The sequence below is a fragment of the Megalopta genalis genome, chromosome 5 (assembly GCF_051020955.1).
Source record: "Megalopta genalis isolate 19385.01 chromosome 5, iyMegGena1_principal, whole genome shotgun sequence".
NCBI lineage: Eukaryota > Metazoa > Arthropoda > Insecta > Hymenoptera > Halictidae > Megalopta > Megalopta genalis.
In genome coordinates, this window is record NC_135017.1 from 2,910,555 (window position 1) to 2,929,737 (window position 19,183).

At 35.9% G+C, this 19,183-nt stretch overlaps 3 protein-coding genes across 5 annotated transcripts in view; 1 reads left to right on the forward strand and 2 right to left on the reverse strand.

Moving 5' to 3' along the window:
• Positions 1–1,224: 1,224 nt before the first annotated feature.
• On the reverse strand, positions 1,225–4,883 carry sip1 (septin interacting protein 1). The gene is made up of 8 exons (XM_033473138.2): positions 4,473–4,883; positions 4,155–4,371; positions 3,848–4,025; positions 2,816–3,771; positions 2,545–2,741; positions 1,999–2,427; positions 1,767–1,924; positions 1,225–1,658 (listed from the first exon to the last, which is right to left on the reverse strand). Exons 1-8 carry the CDS (start codon positions 4,579–4,581, stop codon positions 1,410–1,412), a joined length of 2,493 nt encoding a protein of 830 aa, XP_033329029.1. The 5' UTR covers positions 4,582–4,883; the 3' UTR covers positions 1,225–1,409.
• A 3,489-nt stretch (positions 4,884–8,372) lies between these two features.
• Positions 8,373–19,183, forward strand: part of Flo2 (flotillin-2) — a 483,891-nt gene continuing 473,080 nt past the window's right edge. Inside the window, exon 1 of one of the 3 annotated variants that reach the window (XM_076521932.1) lies at positions 8,373–8,668. Coding sequence is in view for 2 of the 3 variants with exons in the window: in XM_076521931.1 (XP_076378046.1) it covers positions 8,620–8,668 (49 nt within the window). In the remaining variant the exon portion in view is untranslated. The remainder of the gene's footprint in view (positions 8,669–19,183) is intronic. The other 2 variants (XM_076521931.1, XM_076521933.1) reach the window with 2 other exon arrangements.
• The window catches only part of LOC117221858 (uncharacterized), a 50,999-nt gene continuing 48,499 nt past the window's right edge, over positions 16,684–19,183 (reverse strand). Inside the window, exon 6 of the mRNA XM_033473141.2 lies at positions 16,684–17,969. Within this exon, the coding sequence (XP_033329032.2) occupies positions 16,684–17,969 (1,286 nt within the window). The remainder of the gene's footprint in view (positions 17,970–19,183) is intronic.

Consider the following 19,183-nt stretch of genomic DNA (forward strand, 5'->3'; position numbering starts at 1 on the left):
ATTATATGACCTATATGCACAGGATGTAATTTATTTTCTTTTTTGTGAGAGAATAACCTTTTCATTTTATTTTGATATTAAAATTTCACGTTTATTCACAAATACATTTTTTTTATTGTATATATCAATAAAATTGACGATGTATTGGTGTCCTTAAAGAACGTGTGCCATATTATATTGCAGTAATATACAAAAATTTGTAGAAAACTTGAAATTTAATTAATAATAGTATAGTAATTTCTATTGTGAACTTCTGCTGTTGTGATATTAAAAATTTCCACGATTAAGACAAGTATAGATATTACTATCACAGAAATTTATACAAAGACATCCAAATTATAATATCTTTGATTTAAGATATTGCATTAACTGCACTGCACTCTTGTCAAATCGATTAACTCCACAAGAGAAGGAATAGATGTTCAAATATCATGCATTATTTTTTAAAATTTTCTGTAAAACGTATAATTTATATTACAAATTTTACATGAAACTTTTTATTTCGCGGTGTTGAGCCCAATATCAGGGAAGCTTTTTCGAAACATGAAAGCAGTTTTGGTAACTGCTTTGACAATAAAATTTGGAAGCAAATTTAAAAACACTAGAGTTAGTTGATTTGTCCTGTGAACAGTACAAATGACAAATGGTAAGTAATTATTTTTCGATGATAATATAAATTATTGCTATTACATATTATAATATGAAGAGACATTCGGTTCGACCATGGTGGCGCCCATGGCCGTCGCACAGCTCCGGCATACACCGTGGTGGTTGATACACGGTGCCTATTGGACGACTCTGTAGGTACATACGTACAACTCTGCGGGATTACGTGCAACTTTCCATATCGAGGAGTTTTATAGCTGTGGCTCTCGGTAGTGGGATAACCAGGGGCGCCTACACGCGTTCGACTTCGACCACTTCAACTCGAAGTGGTCAATAAGACAAACATCCGCGAGTACGGGGCTGCATTCGTGAAACGTGAATGCTGGGAGTACCATCCAAGAAAAGAGATGTTCCTCTCTCGGATGGAATAAATAGCAACGCTTCAGATCGACCGCCTCGATACATGTTGCTAGCATAATATACACGGAACACTATATAAAGAACTTGCGACGAACGAGTAAATTTCTACAGTTCCACTAAAAATTCTGTGAACGTTCTAACTCATTATTTACGGCTGCCTCGACAGTACACGATATTTATGAAAGTAAACGCAAGTAGTAGTATGCTGGTATAATAATTTATTATACAGCATGGACCGTACAAAACATGTCAATCGTTTTACAAACTATGTGCAATGTACATAATGCAACTTTCAATGTTTCTTACAGAATACTTTACAATATAGATACAATAAATAATTACATGTATGCTAACTACTTTCTAGACCTAGAATTCGATTGTGCCTAAAGTTCAGACATATCTAACAGTGCGTTTAAATGCGTCGGCAGCCAATTCATGCCGTTGTGGCACACGAATAAGACGTTGCCGTCTATGTAGGCTTGCACGTTGCCCACTTTGTATACTTGTTTCGCTTCTCTGTAGCGATTTGGGATTGGCATGAATAGGATGCCTCTTTCCTCGCACTTCTTCTGCACGAGGTCCTTGAAGCCTTGAGGAATTTGCGATGCTGTTCTCACTGCCTCTGCGAGCCTCTGCAATAATATGTAAGGTTGTGAAATTTGCAAAAATATATATCACCGTAAAATTTAAAAGTAAATATTATCATAAAATCTGTAATAAAGTATATAATCGAATCGCACCTCCATCCTTGGCTGAGCATTTGCTGGCATCTGCGACATTGTGGGTTGAGTTCTTTCTAAGCTTGTCAGATACGAAACTTGCTCCATTGCTCCCGGTTGGTGACTCTGTGGCCCGCTGACTGCTCTATTCATCAAGTCCAACGCTTTCTTGAAATGCTCTGTAAAATAAATCGGTAATATTATGGTTTACGTAATGTTGTATATATCTAAGCCGATTGCACACCGAACATACCTTTTACTAGTGGTTCCGAGAGCATTTTCTCACTTAGCATGCCTTTCCAGCCCATGTACCAGTTTGTGACTTGATCATAGTTGGGGGAATGATTCAACCATAAGGCCAAAACTTGTAACCATTTCGGGAAGAAGAACTTGTCCATTAAGCTGGCCATTATATGAGTTGGAATCAGTTCTTTCCACTCGTATACCCAGTTCCACTGATCCAAGTGTTGCTGGTGCGGGTTTATGACGAACTCTGAGAGCGCTATTTGCAGTTTTGGAATTATATTCTTAACTAGGAAGGCTTCCATATCTCCCTTTGCAAAGACGTTGGCCCATGGTTGCAGCATTAATCTTGCAGATCTGTCGGATGGATGCCAACCACCTAATGCAGAACCCAGTTTACGGCGGATTATTGGATATATTAAGGTGTCCAAACGGTTCCCTAGAACAATAAAGTGGCATTTCTCAACATTAATTTTGAATTTCTACTAGTCATTGTATCGTAAAAAATCGGTTAAAATTTGTTTGACAATGTAATTAATCTAACATGAATACTTACGTAATAATGGTAGCCAAGGATGAATCCACGTGTGGATAGGCACAGTGTCTGTAAGAGGATTCCATTCTTCCACTTCCAAGGTAAGCTTTGGAAGAATCAATAAATCTAAAATATTTTCCAGTATCCAACCTGGTAGCAACGGCATCCATATTTCTATTAATTCAATAAGCGGATCTGGCTGTCTACAAGCCCACTGCCTGAAATCAAAATTAATAAATGTAACAACTTCGATTTTACTTTTATTTATGTATAATAATGAAATGGAACTTACTGAATGGCGCCTCTAATCGATGGCATCCATGCGTTCCAAACTAGTTGATCATATGGATGCATAGTTCTTGTTTGAAGCGTAGTGGTACCACTTTCCAGAATACTCTTCCACTGTTCAAACAATTTGATAGGTTGCTTTGGTTGCATTGTGGGATTCCAACTGGCTAAGCAATCCTTTATCTTGGGACCGACAAAACTACTGGCCAATTCGCCAAGCTCGTACAATTTATATTCCTCGTAGTACTTATCTTGCAAATCTTTGAAGGCTTCGGCAGTTTCTTGTAAAGACAACTGATTGGTTTCATCCATTAACCTGTCTACAATTTCTAACACATTTTCTAAAGTATCGATGAGTTGACCGTGATGATCTATAACTTTCGATATACTTTTCTTTTCTGCTTCTAATGCAACCACTCTATCACTCAAATGCCTTGTGCGTCTATCGTTTTGTATAATATCTTGTTCACACATATCTACAAGTATATTCAAATTATGCTGAAGCTCTGGTAGTGCAAAATTAACTTTGGATTTCTTGTCAGTAATTACAACGTTTTCATCGGGTCTCTGCTGACCTCCAGCTATTGCGTGATATCCACTAAGGATTCTTTGTTCTGGACCAGTCATGTCTATAACCTTAACTCTACTCATTTCATTCGATACCCTCACTTTCTTATTAGGTTTCAATTTTCCATCTTCCAAAACCTGATCTACACTTCGATAAACATATTTCACTTTCTTCTTTGTTGCACTACTGTCTCCTTTTCGCCACTGTGATAGCTTGCCCTTAGAATCTTTCCCTTCCTCTAAATCATCTTCCTTTTTCTTTTCTGGCACTTTTGGACATTTTTCTGGACCATAAGCACCGATGGCACCTCTCCCTTTTCTCAGATGTACTTCCACTGGAGCACTTATACCTTGCAATTGTTTACCCAATCCTTTGCCAGGTTCGAAACCCATCTGAAGTATAAACAAAATATGTTATACATACCTTTGTAATACAAACCAGAAATAGTAAAGAATTTTATATACGTACCTGTAATAGTAGTTTTGCTCCAATACCTTTCGTATGAACTTCCCAACTACCCATTCCGCTTTGCATGAGCAGGGGATTCACTTTACTTTTTTTCCTACGTAAGCCAGCGATGTCTCCATCGGTATTCATAGAAAAGGTTGCACGTAACGGTGCCATGCTTGGTCGTTCATCTTCAGAACTATAATAATGAAAATAGAAGATAGTTAATGCTACATTAGTTGAATTAAATTGCAAATATAGAGTATATTGATTGGAATGAAACTATGAAAGAGTATACTGATTAACAAATCAAAAAAGAGTCAAATACCTAGAGCTATTTGGATATTCTCTCTGCGATTTACTTGTATTTTCATTATCACTATCATCTTCGTCTTTCTCTTCCTCTTCTTTTGGTTTTCCTGCTTGTTGAATACCGCCTGCCACGAAATTAACAGGAGCTGTATAATTCTTTGGTCCTTTATCAAAAGTTTTAAACGATGGTCTGGCAGATAATTCTTCTTCGTCGCTATCATCTGCCCAAATACCTGAAGCAAAACAATTTTGGTTAGGATGTGAAATTATCATTCAAAATGATTAGAGAAATATTTCTTCACAGCAGGTGAATTATTAAAGTAGAAAATCGTACCAAGCATTTGTTGCTTCTTGGATAATTTCCGTCTAGGACGATTAATATTAAATTCATTTTCAAGATCGTAGTCTGTTATTTCAAAACTTTCTACTTCGTCTTCCGACATTGTGATAATGATTCTTGATCTCTACAATACGTTCTGAATGATGTTTACTGTCTTAACATAAAAAGTGTCATGTGTAGCATAAATAAAACAACGATAATATTTAAAAAACTTAATAAACGTTAGAGGTTATGTTTTCTTATATTCAGAAGCGTATACTCAAAGCATTTCACTGACGTTGTCTAGTTACTGCTGCCACTTTAAATTACAGAAAACTTGAAACTATAGTCTTATAGAGATGAACCTTTTGTCAGAATTCTTCCCGGGAAAAACGCGGGAATATTTAAATCATAATGTAGTAGAAAAGATCTTTCCGGCAGAAATTACTGTATGTGGAATCACAGGACAAGGTGAACGTCATATCGGGTAAGCACTTCTCTCTGATGAGAGAGAGAGAGAGAGAGAGAGAGAGAGACCGAACTCTGTGGTTGGACGAGTTATAGAATATAACCCTTTGCGAACGACTTTTTTGGTCGGGTCAAGTAGCAGGACAAGGCGATTTTTGCAAATATGTCGAGTGTCTCATATGGTACAATAAAATGATCTTACATATAAATATTATCTTACAAAAACGTTATATTTCGTTAGTTTATCTATATTCACACTGTTATGAATATAATTTTACAAAAATCATGATTTGTAGTTTCGTTTGATGTGATAGTTTATAAAACATTGACCAAGATGCATTCTTGGTTTATTTGGTATGTATCACAGAAATAGTTCGTCTCACGTCTTCCTCCTGGTTTGTTTCGACTGGAACAAACTTTGCAATCTTTCTTCATGCCAGTAACAATTACATGCAGTTTCCCATTTAGACGAATTTCGTCTAAGTTGGACGTCGAACTTGAAGCTCTATCTCGTGGTTGACGAAAATATCCTCTCAATTTGTTGATCAAAATTTTGCGAAAGTTCAAATGTGTAACTGGCTGTTCGTTTCTCTGCTTTTTTACATGTTTGTAGAGAATGTACGAATTGATTAAACAAATTTCCAGTCCCCAGAAAAATAATTTGCGCCACCACTTCAGGGACTATCTCATAAAACAGTACCTTGAACAATATTGATCTATCAGATCAACGCCGCACATGAATTTGGTATAATTTATAACAGCATTGGGTTTTCTAACCATGGTTTGAACACCATGCCGGAGTATTCGGTCAACGTTACTCATTTCTGCGTTGTAATAATTTGTCAATAACGTGGCGATCTTTTTATCTTTCCACGCCAAAATTACATTATTGTTTCTACGATACGCTACTATGGATTTTCCCTTTGGAAGTTGTCGTTTTTTTATTGAATCTGGCAATTCTTTTCTATTTGTTAGTATCGTCCCTGTCAAATGACACTTCATTTTGTGTAATTCATTAGTTAAAAAGTAGCTAGCGTAATACCAATCCGTAAACATGTGGTACCCCTGTGCACCTGGAATTTTAGTCAGTATCATTTTATACATATAAGTGTATGGGGATTCTTATCGATACTGGGAGGTCCGGTCCTGTCAATGTTTCTATTGTAAGGCTGCCATAGTAAGGTAAAATTCCGCAAATATAACCCGTATTTGAATCTGTCAGTGTGTAAATTCAGATGCCCCATTTAGTCGGTTTCTGCGGGTTATATGCAATAAATGAAAGTCGTCCTTTGAATTTTACGACAGATTCGTCGACACAAATTTCTTCGTTGGGTGTGAAATAATCCAGAAGTCTTGAGTTTATATGTACATGTAACATCCAAAAAATTTGGGTAAATCGATATCTTGTAAAGGTGTTAGCAAAAAATGGAATGTGGCTTATTGGGTCTGTTGACCAATATTCTTTCATATTTCCCAGTGGTATTATTCCTATATATATTTATAATCATTGCAATAAATGCCCAAAATTCTTCTTTTGTGACGTTGGACCATGTTTGCCAGAGCGACCGTGATGACAGCGCCCTTCTCTCTAACTTTTTTGCAGCATAGTTGTTGGTATTTATTATTATTTGATCGACTAGCTCGTCGGTAATGAACATCTTTAAAAAAATCCAAAGGTTCTTTGACATTGGAGGATACTTGTGGCCCTGTAGATATTTCGCCTGGTTTGAATTTTATTCTGGGTGGTATTTCACGGCACCCATCACAGTTTGTCCATTGTGATTTATCAGAGGTTTATGGGGCATCACTATCACTTTCCGATTAGCTATCTATTACTCTGATTTTTCGAGTTCTTACACCCACTACTCTGTCATCATCTTCATCGCTTGTTTCACCTTGTATTCCACTAATTTCTTTATGAATACGTTCGATTTCGTCTTGAACCGTATCAAAACAAAATTCGTCTTCACTAGAGCTGAGTTCGTTTGTGAAATCCATTTTTGTCGGGATTCAAAAAAATCACTCTACACAAATTCTTCTAATGATGCTCGAGCCAATGTCAGAGCCGCAGTCTTAGAAGAGAACCTTTTATTAATTAATATTTATTATTTATTTATTTTATCTCTGATCTAATGTGTCTTTTTACACTTCGTATAAAATAATAATAACAGCAAGGAACCTTCCCAAGAATCAATAGTGCGTTCTTCTTGGTTGGAGATAACGAAATCTAACATAAACACCGACTGTCACCTCTCACTCGTCACTCATCCTGCCGCGCGAAACGCCGTGGCGACCGAGAGTCGCCTCTCGTCCGTAAAGGGATAATATAATATGTATATGTATAGTAGAGAGCTCACAAAAGTATTCGAACGCCTTTTAAAACGCAATAACTTTTTTAAAACTGGTCTAAGGGACCTGAATTTTTTTCAGATGATAGCGGGACTAGTCTACCAGACGATGACCAAAATGCTTTTTTTAAATTTTGCTATTACTTGAAATGACAACAAAAAATAAAAAACTCCTGCTTTCTAACTTTTTATCTGAGCCTATAAATGCGTTGTATTAATAGCTTATATAAATGTAAGCTGTAAACATTTAAAGATCGATCAATTAAAAACCTACCATTATTTTTTAAAAAATTCTAGTCATTTAGTCCAAGCTTTAAAAGAGATACATATTGCGATTTGAAGAATGTCCATTCAATTTTGTGTGATACTATATGTGTCGATAGCCGAAAATGGAAAATGGAAAATTTGTGGTTGTTTGTGGTTGTTCGAAATGGAAAACAATTTGTAACAAAATGTTTTTGATCTAGCCTTGCCAGAATTTTCTCGTAAGATGTTCAGCACCTGGCGTACCTTCATTTATAAATAGGCAACCACCCAAGTCTTTTTATTTACAATTCTTAAAATATTAAATAGATCTTTATTTCTGTGAAAAACCTCCATTATAAATATTGATATTAAATAAAAACTGAAATATGAACTTCGCTAATGCACTTAACTAAACACGGATAAATATGAATATATAATAAACACACTATAACTAAACACACATAAACTCTTCATGTTTGCGATGTAATTTATTTCACTTGAACGAATTGTCAGACTACCTACATTTATATTTAATTGAATGTACGATAATTAGCGATGAAAATATAAAGCCGCACTGAAATAATTAGTTCCTCTACTTCCTTTTAAAATCTTTATTTTATCAGATACGTGTTGTTAGACTGAAAGTAGCGATACTTTCGATAATATTAGTAATATGTAGTTCGTATCATTTGAAACTGATATTCTGAATGATATCATTCCCGCGTTTATTTGCTGGCCTCTAATTGGTCGGAGGTTATCAGACAATCTTTCTATCCACAGGCCTTGATGTTTGGTGATGTTTCGTTCCATGATGTCGCTGCGAGCGAGAGCGCGTAGGTTGGCAGCGCTCGTGAGCTAGGGTTTTGCAAAAGCTACAAATAATTTTGGGTAGTGGCTTTGAGTAGCTTCGTAACCTTACGACGTGTGGTTGACACGGTTTATGTGTTATTAATAATTTACCGGGGTTTTTGAAATAATTCACGTAACTCGACTGCCGGTTTGTCCATAGTAATCAGTGTCAGTGGTGATCGTGTTAGTGGTGGTTGTTTGCTAGTGCCGGTTTGTTGTTGCTTCTTCGTTAAGAAAAAGTTGATCCGACAATGGGAAACGTTCACACCTGTGGTCCAAACGAAGCTCTCGTCGTATCAGGTACGCTAATCACTGGGAAAACCATAATTTCTGTCGACTCAATCAAGCGGCGCGATACAAAGACCTAGAGCTGCTACGCTTGATTCACTTTTTAGAGATTTTTATTTGCTTTACCGGCTTCGAACGATCAACAGAGTTGTGAATCTGTTTTCCGAGAGAAGATTCTTGAGATACATCAACAGTTGTAATAGTTGTCCACCGTTTTCTTATAACGCATACATTGTGGGCCGAACATTGAGTGGACAGCTATTATGACCCCGGATATCTTATTTCGGTAAACTACGCAATTTTATTTTAGCAAAATTTCGTATTGTTGAATTTTTCGACAAAAATCTGTAGTTCATAATTTTGCATGGTGCTTATGTGCTGGGTGTTAGTGCTGATTATTTATATTGTTTTACATGATTGTATTTTTTAATTTGTGTAAACTAATTATTTATTTGTGAGCATTATGCCAGAAACATGAGAAATATAATTGTAGTGATTCTTTCTTAAATTTGGGTGTATATATTTAATGTTAGGATAATGAGAAATATAAGCAATAATTTTATTAACCTAAGACTTATATAAATAATAGAATTCTAACATGTATGTAGTGTTTGAAGTTACAATTTAATTGTGGAACAGAATGTAGAATAGGAGAGTAGAATAAGTTAGTGGTAGTTCGGTGGACTAACTCTACATATTTTGAATTTAAAATACGTCAAAGTCAACCATGTTTAAATAGTACCATAGGTAATGTAGTATTAATATAGTTAATGTAACATTTCTTTGTTCGTTGGTAAAAGTAACTAGGATAAATAAAGCAATAGGCTCAATAATCTCAAGGTGAAATTGATAAACTTACATACACATGCGTACTCTAATTCTGCCAATTGAGAATAAGTTCAGTATTAACGTTCTATGAAAGAGTAGTCACTACAAAAATTATTAATGTAATATTTTAGTAAGTTTGTCTGGACCGCACGAGTGGTATTGTGTGTATGTACGCTTACTAATTAAATATCAGTGACATAATATCTTCAATGTACTTCATATGTGAATTATAATTTTACATATATCAGCCATTAGAGGAGCTTCTTAAATTTACGAACACTTGAAGTAATTAGTTTGTATTCCTTATATGATCTGCCATGTTCGAAGAAATTGTGAAATAAAGTCAAATGAAATGTTTTAGTTGTAAAACATTGAAAGAATCAATCGACAACTGATTCTAATTAGATTTGTGCCGAAAGAAAATTAAATAGAAATTGAAGAATGTTACAGAATATTTATAAACATTATATAATCTAATATTTTATTTAAAAGATATGATTTACTATTTTATTGAATACTGTTTCCAAACACGATGATAACAAATTTTTCACTCATTTTGAATTTCTATCCGCAAACGTTGTTCATGATTTTCTTCTTAAAATAAATTGTTAATTAACTCTTTTGAGTGATTGTTTAAATATATTGAAATTTAATCAGAGATTGATAAATAAAATAAATTATTTCAATACACCGAAAATTAATAAAGCGGAAAGTACTGCAAAAAATATCCCAACTACGCAATAGCTCTACGTGGAAGCGTTAAGTTGTACATGCGTGACTCATCCAGAGTTTTTGTGTCGCTATTGAACTCGTGACATGGTTTTATACATTAAGTTGTCTTTTGTTGACATGAACTACGATCTGGGTCGCTCGATTGTCGAGCAATGTTTCATGCACGCAAATGTGTAATTCATTATCTCTCGTCTAATTCATTTAGAGAAATAGCATGGGAATATTACGTATGGCGGCCTTTAAAGGCACGGCCCCTAATTGCACTATACCGCGCGTCACGAGCGGTATTCACGTGGCGGCCATTAGCAGGACGATACATCGTATTAAACATTTTCCTATTTCGAATTTTACAAAAAAGAAATTACAAATTTTATTACAAATAGTTCTGTAAAGATACTTTGAAATACTTATGAAAATGATTTACGTAATATTACTGTAAAAAATGTAATCTTTTTTTAAAATAAATCTCTTTTATTTATGTATCGGTGTTATTATTATTGCAACTACTCATGCGACTGATCATGTAGAACTGTTGTAAAAAATTTAGCATCCTTTTCTTTTAATAGAATATTAGTCCAAATGAAATTGTTTGTTATTTATGTTTAAGAGTACTTATTTTTGTTTATATATAAATTTAGAAGATTTAGAATTATATCAATATTTACTGTATATATAAGTTATTTATTTTATCGTGTAAAATAAATATTGAATATGTATTGTATTGTACATATGTACATTATATGTATCTAAATAATTTACTTATATTGATAAGAATTTTAAAGTTTATACTTTGAACCTTTTCCTTTAATTTAAACTATTAAACTATTTCATCACGCCGTGATCTCTTTCTATTTTTATCTCGGTGTATGTTACACAAGCATGTTCTTTACATGGAAATGAAGAACAATGGAATTGTCCAATTTTGTAACGATTGTTATATAAAACGCGCTTCAGTCGGTTATATAATTTTCGACTACTCTGTTGGATTATGACACCAGCATATGAAAATACGGGAAAATTTCCTTTAAAGAAAATTAAATTTCCTTTTAATCTTCGATGAAGATGATTGTTATTAATATATATATAGGCATCTTTTTCCCAAAAATATCTCTATTGAGATTTCAACTAAGAATAAAGAAAAAGGAGATAAGAATACCTTAGTAGAAGAAAATAATATTGGGTTGTTCGGAAAGTAATTTCGTTTCTATTTTTGTGAAAATGAAAGACAACTTTCGTATAGTGAACAAATACTTTATTAAATTATATATTGGCCATTCTGGTCCAATACCTTTTGCCATCTTTCTGGTATTAGCATGATTCCACGCTCACAAAATTTTTGGTCTTTGCTGGCAAAAAACTGACCGAGGTGGTTCTTGACTTCCTCATTCGAAGTGAAGGTTTTACCGTCTAAAAAATTTTGCCGTGACCGGAATAAATAATAATCCGAAGGTGCCAGATTTGGAGAATATGATGGGTGTGGCATTGTATCCCATTCAAGCTGTAGAAGCTTTTGGCGAGTGACCAAACATGTATGAGGTCTCGCATTATCTTGGTGGAACACTACACCTTTTCTGTTGATTAATTCTGGCCTTTTCTGTTGAAGTACATCATTCAGTTTGTCCAGCTGATGACAGTAGACTTCCGAATTAATTGTTGTGTTATCCGGTAAAAGCTCAAAAAAGACGATTCCTTTAAAATCCCACCAAACAGACAGCATCATCACCTTTTTTTGATGGATATTGGCTTTGGAAATGCTTTGAGCCGGTTCATCCTTTTTGCTACATGATCTCTTGCGTTTGACATTGTTATACACAATCCATTTTTCGTCCCCAGTAATGATACGCTTCAAAAATGGATCATTTTCGTGACGTTTGAGAAGCGAATCACAGACGTCAACGCGACGACACAAATTTTTCTCCATGAGAACATGGGGAACCCATATATCGAGCTTCAACTTTTTCGAGGTTGAACCCAGGCCTTTCAAGTGGTCATAAACAGTTGAATTTGATCAATTTAATCTCTCACCGATCTCACGCGTTGTTATTCGCCGGTTTGCATCAACTAATGCCTTTATCGTGTCTTTATCAGCTTCAACCGGCCTTCCAAAACGTGGTGCATCTTCGACATCGAAATTGCCGGATCGAAATTTTGCAAACCAGTTCTGGCACTGGCGTACTGTCAACACATCTTCTCCATACACATCGGTTAATTTCTTTCTGGCTTGAACAGCATTTTTACCTTTTCTATAGTAAAAAAGTAAAATATGACGAAAATGTTGCTTATTGCTCTCCATATTTAAAAGGACACCAACCAAAAACTACTGCGTAGAATCAATTGGACTTTTTCACACACAAAGCCTTGCTATATCAGCTCTCAAAACATATAATGATTATGCGGCTTAAGTGTGAAGTTGAGTGCAAAAAAATACAATTAAATCCTCTGTCGGGAAAGAACGAAATTACTTTCCGAACAACCCAATACAATGTTATATTATACCTACATGAGCCACAACTCTGGTCTTCAAATTTGCTATCTACATCTTTGCAAGACATTCGACCATGCTAACTTTCATTTATTAGAATTAGAGTTTGTTGTTCACAAATAACATGACGTCAGACAAATGTAAACAAAAATGAACAAACATCTGTCAAGGAATGAAGTTACGTGCATGGAACAACTAGAGCGCAGGAGTTTCAAAATTGCCAAATTTCCGAAAGTTTTTAAAAATATTATGACGAGAAGGTTAGTTTTCCTATAAGGAACAATTCGGCGTTACTTATGTTTCTGTAACGCACCTCTAATTAACGTCCCAGAAGTTACACTTCTAAAGCAGGAATACAAAAGAATAGGCTTATACATATGTACAGTTACTCATAAAAATGAGCGTACACCTTTTAAAACGCAATAAATTTGTTAAAACTAGACTAAATGACTTGAATTGTTTTTTAGATGATAGAGGGACTAGTATACTAGTCGATGACTAAAATGTCTTCTTTAATTTTGCTATTAATTGGGATGATAAAGAAGAAATAAAAAACTCTGGTTTTTTAACTTTTCTTATCTGAGCCTATAACAAAAATTAGAAAAATGCCTTTCGTAGATCTCGGTAACTTATATGCGTGCTGAAAATTTTATCGAAATCGGTTGACGTTGTTATGAGTTACAACAAATTTGAAGTTTTATCACGATTTTTACCAAAAATTGCAAGAAATTTGCAGTTTTTTTCAATTTTTCAACGTCTGTAGCTCGAATCTCGTTTAACTGATTTCAATAAAATTTTCAGCACGTATATAGGTTACCGAGATCTACGAGAGGCACTTTCTTAAATTTCCGTTATAGGCTCAGATAAAAAAGTTAAAAGACGAGGCTTTTTTATTCTTTTTGTCACTCCAAGTAATAGCAAAATTAAAAAAGATTTATTTTAGTCATCGTCTAGTAGACTAGTCCCTCTATCATCCAAAAAAATTCAAGTCACTTTTAAAATAGTTATTACGTTTTAAAAGGTCTACGCTTAATTTTGCGAATAACTGTATGAATTTGAAAAGTTCCCTACTACTTTTCTCCCCATACTCAAAGTAAATAAACACCTCAAATTAACAAAAAACATAATTCTATTATTGGTAACTAATGCACAAATTTAACAATAACAATATAATTATACAAAAAAGAGAACATTGTACATTATCTTCGACGTTGACTTCTCTACCTTACAATACCACTCAGTAATTAATAAACACGTATGAAATTTAACAGTTATGTAACGTTATATAAACTGTATGCGTTATATTTAGCCTATGTTCTACGAGTGAAGTAGATTTTTAATGTTCAGATAATTACAAATATTACAATATTTATTAATAATATTAGTATTACGATATTTACAAATTAATCACAGGCGACGTTTCATCAGAAAACATCTGTGTCGAAAAGTCTCAGGATATTTGAACACTATGGACAACTGACGGTGCAATCACAGACTGTTAAAGAAGCGCGCTCAACTTGACGCGCGTACATCGCTCGCTACTTTTTTAAAATGTAAATAATACAACTAACACATTTTGTATTTCATTGTTATTTTCTCAATAATTTGTATCGAACAGAACTTGCAATATTTATAAACTAATAGTACCCAGATTATGACAAGCACTGTCGCACCGACCAGCATTTTTCGACCGTGTTTTAACCATGTCCCCTGGGACTCGAACGGTTGATACTTACACAAAATACATATAAACATTCTCTCGAAAATGTAAAAACATCCATTTGCATACATAATACCACAAAATTAAGTTTACTTTGCTATCCACTATGTTACTTGCAACTAGAAGAAGCGGCAACACTGTCTGCATCTACTATACTAGTTCCACTGCGTTCCAAATATTCTCGCCCCTTATGACGTTTCTAATTTTTACTATACAACGTTCAAAATATTTCTACAACGTTTCTAAATTTTACATGACATGCTTTCTAACGTTTTCAATCTTTAATATATGTGTATGGTAATTTCTCCACGAGTATCACGGAGTCGGAATTGAAAGTGTATTTCTAGGGACCACAAAACACGATTCTTCCAGCCTCGCGGGTCGCCTTTATAGTTGCCGACATTTCGTGAGAGAGAGAGAGAGAGAGAGAGAGAGAGAGAGAGATTGATTTTTTTCTCAAAAAGTTATTTATATCGTGCCGTACATGTAAATGAATGTTTCTACTCTATTTTAATTGAAATAAGTTTATTCACAATACTACCTTAATTAAATACAATTGTACGGTGCCAGAGATCGGAATCCAAACCGGCAAATCTGAGAATACGACACATTCTTCGAGCCTCGCGGCTCGTTTTTATAGAAACTCGGGGTATGTACTCGGCAAAAAAGGCAACGGTCAGCATCTCGGTGTACATTACTATGAACATATTGTAATGCCAGAACAAAAACGATGACTTAACTTTTTTATTTCCAATTTTTTATACATGAAAATTTTTGTAATATGTTGGTCAGATTTTTCCAATTAAAATGAGACCAAATCCACGATATGCTTTAGATCATATTTATCCATTATATGTAGCAAGTAATTTATTTTATTTATGAAAAAAGCATTAGAAAAACCGATTCTTAACGAAATATGAAATATTAAAGGCGACGTCGAAGAAGGTATGTACATATGTCGTTCACTCGTAGGCCAGACGCCTTTAATGTAGAATATAATTTTGCACTTATTTAATTACGCATAATATCAATGCAGCTCATTAAGCTACGATAACAATGTATTTTTCTTATATAGTCACAGCGATGATGCAATAAAATGAATTACTCAATAAATATTAAATAAATAAATGTAATCGAAATTATATCGTGTTTGATTTTATTTTAATCAGAAATATTTGTTCAAATTATATCATGTTCGGTCTCATTTTAAATCAGAAAACTATCAGCAATGTATTAAGAAAAATTCAGTTTTAAAATATTAAAATTAGAAAAGTTACGTTATTGTATTATGAGTTCGAAGGAGCCGCGACGCGTGCCGCGTCATACGCTTGACAGATTCTAACGAACCTTCGCATCGGCGTAGCGAGAAAATCGATAAATCACATAGGCGTAGCAATATAGTAAATTCTCCCCAATTGTCTTTCAGCTTGTCAACAAAAATGGACAATTTGGGAAGAGTAGATACGATTATTCGTATCTGCCCTTCTTTAGTTGTATTTTCTTGATTTCAAGTTGAGGGACAATTGGAGAGAATTTACTGTAGCACCGCGACACTTATGGCACAGGAAAATTGTGACACTCGTGTAGAAATTACTGTATTACGTTCTAAATATTGTTAAGGTTATTTCAATATTTAAAATTACTACACATACAATCTATATTTCATCCAATAACCTAGACAAAAGTATGCTAATGTCGGCTTCAGGAAGCGGCAAGATTATCTGCATTTACTGTTTTATATATGTATAAATATAAAACGTTCACATAATATATTGCATAAAATATAAAAAGTTTTATATAAACTAGAGTAAATTCTCCCCAATTCAGCTTGGAAATAAAAATGGGCAACTTGGGAAGAGGGGATACGATTTTTCGAGTCTCGCGGCTCGTTTCAATAGTTGTTGATAATCAGCGATTATAAAAACGAGCCCTTCCCTCGCATTCCTTCTCCTCAAGTCGTTCATTTTTGTTTCCAAGCTGAGGGAGAATTTAGTGTATTACGTTTCAACTATTCCTGCGCTTTTCAACGCTTCCAATTTTCAGTATATTACCTTCTAAATATTCTTTCGTTTTTTGAAACTGATGCAGCATGAACTACGGAATCGCATGCAGCGAATTATAGCGAACAAGGAAGCGTAACACTGTATGTAGCTTTCCGAAGAACACTCAATGTCCAACAGAAGTCTTCTACAACAAGAACAACTGCATCAAAGTTTACTAGCATCAGAACTAATCAACCACCGAATAAAATAGTCAGTCAGTCGGTCAGCTTTGCTGCCAAAATTCCTTGATCAAATCAGCCGCCTTCTCGCCGATCATGTAGATCCCCGCATTGATATGCCCGGTTGGCATAGTCGGCATGATGCTCGCATCAGCGACCCTCAATCCCTTCACTCCGTATACCCTAAGCTTCGGATCCACAACAGCGTAAGCATCGTCCTCGGGCCCCATCTTGACGGTGCCGATCTCATGATTCATCATCGTCGGCAGTTGCTTAATGGCGCACCGCCAATAGTCATCGCTGGCAAACTCAAATTCCTCGCAGCCAGGGATTTTGATGTCGTGCAGTTTAGTCCCGTACTTCTGGAACGGGGCCGTTTTCGAGACGTTGATGGCGTGCTTGATGCCCTCCAGGATGATCTCCACGTCTGCCGGGTGCGTGAAGAAGTTCGGATCCATCCTCGGCGGCTCGAAGGGGTCCTTGGACATCAGGGTCAGCCGGCCGACGCTCCTGGGGTTCTGCATGGTGGGCCAGATGGACCAGGCGTCCTGACCTTCGATCGGCTTGTAAACGGTGTTGTAGACCTCGTCCGAGAGCCTGTAATTTTTCTTCAAGATCGTCCCTCCGTCGGAGTGCACCGACCCACCGACGAACAACAGTTCAACGTCCGGCCTGCTGTCGGGAGCATATTTGGTCCTGATGAAGGCCAGAGCCTCTGCTCCACCCAGCACCGACATCAAGCCGCTCCTGTTCAGGAAGTACTCCACGAAGACGCTGGGTCTGGCCAGCCTGCTCTGCATCAAGGACACCGGTTGATTCACCAGGAACGTCAGCCCTAGGAATCCTACATGCTCGTACATGTTGTAGCCCACTTTCAGATCCTTCACTACCTTGATACCTAGCTCCTCCAAATGATCTCGAGGACCCACGCCAGACAGCATCAGCAATTTCGCTGAGTCGAGCGTTCCCGCGGACAGGATCACTTCTTTCGAACAGAGGACACGTTTGCGTTGGTGGTTCTGGACGAACTCGACGCCGTACGCGTGGTTCTTTTCGTCGATCAGAATTTTAGTGACCCTCGCATAGGTTACTATGTTCAGGTTCGGCCGGTTCACTCGCAGGTACGCCTTTGAGGCGCTGCATCGGGTGCCTTTGTCCAAGTTTGCTTGGATGTAGGAGAAGCCGATCTGGTCCTCGCCGTTATAGTCCACGATTTTGTAGCCCAACTCGTGACCGGCTTTCAGAAATGCTTTCGATAGCTCCGTGTGGTAGGGCACGTATTCCACGCAGACGTAGCCTTTGTCGCCGTGGTAGGAGGAGTTTCTGATGCCTGCAGAAATAATGTTTCATTGTTTTCGTTGCGAGCTGTTGCACTGTATTCGTGCTGTAGTGAATTTTGACAGAGCTGTGGCCTAATGCTAACGTCCTCAAGAACTCGTCATTAGATGTCCTTGTTATTCTCCATATGACTTTCAGAACTTTGAGAAAATTATCCCTTTTAACACGTTGACTGCCACGCGTATTTACAACAAAATCTCCTACAGGCCACCCGTGCCGCTATAGGAAGCGTGCGCTGTTAATTCATATCTGTTTCTGTTCCTGCATGAACAGTTGGAGTACCGAGTACCGAATGGTATAACTTAAAATCTCTGCCCTTATTTTTGTTTCAATAATGAAAAGAGATCGGATTGCCCGGAAGGAGAAGCATAAATAAAATTACATCGTCAGATTCTGATTTGGATACTGATAAATATAATCTTAGTGATAATGAATGTTATGAAGATACTATTGACGAGAGTTTACGAGAATTGGTCATGGAAGAAGAAAGAAATGTTGATGATACTAAGGAAGCTACAGTTCAAATAAAAGATACGAAATGGACCGATCAGAGGCACGAGCATATCTTAAAAAGCAAACAACTTTTTGTCCAAGCTGTCCTGATCAACCTCAACTTTGCAGAGAATGTTTTAATGTTATACACTGCGAATAATTTTTTTAATAAACCATTTTTATAAGAATTCAATAGTTTCATTACCTCCTGTAGAATATTTGTCGAAATATTTTCGGAAATCCTTTGTAAGTAGTCAAATCAGCGTCACCCGAATTACGGGTGACGTGGCCTGATGAGAACTTTTACTGTCACCCGAATACGGGTGACGCGGCAGTCAACGTGTTAAAGTTACCGTGTGAGGTATAGGTAGATGTTAAGGGGAATAAATGCTGCTTACTGGCTGCACGTAGTTTAGATTTTGACAAAACATTTTCACTGCTTCATTTTAGTATAAAATATAACGATACTCGTACAAAGGAGTATCATATTTGGTTTCTTTTTTTAAAATAAATGCAACAACATAAATTGTGGAAGCCGAAAAAAATATTTACACTCTCTTTACAAAATTTAATGTTTTTTATAGTATAAAAATCGACTGTTTTAGTCGACTAAAAGTTAAGTTTAATTCTCCCTAATTGACCCTCAGCTTGGAAACAAAAATGGACAATGTGGGAGGAGGTACGATTATTTGAGCTTTCCGGCTCGTTTTTATA

What these genes read in the sequence shown, in the direction of transcription:
- sip1 (XM_033473138.2), bottom strand. Translation starts at nt 4,581, where the DNA reads ATGTCGGAAGACGAAGTAGAAAGTTTTGAAATAACAGACTACGATCTT. An exon ending in CAAGAAGCAACAAATGCTTG is followed by an intron (nt 4,372 to 4,472) that starts GTACGATTTTCT and finishes GTTTTGCTTCAG; the next exon opens with GTATTTGGGCAGATGATAGC. An exon ending in TCCTTGGCTACCATTATTAC is followed by an intron (nt 2,428 to 2,544) that starts GTAAGTATTCAT and finishes TTATTGTTCTAG; the next exon opens with GGAACCGTTTGGACACCTTA.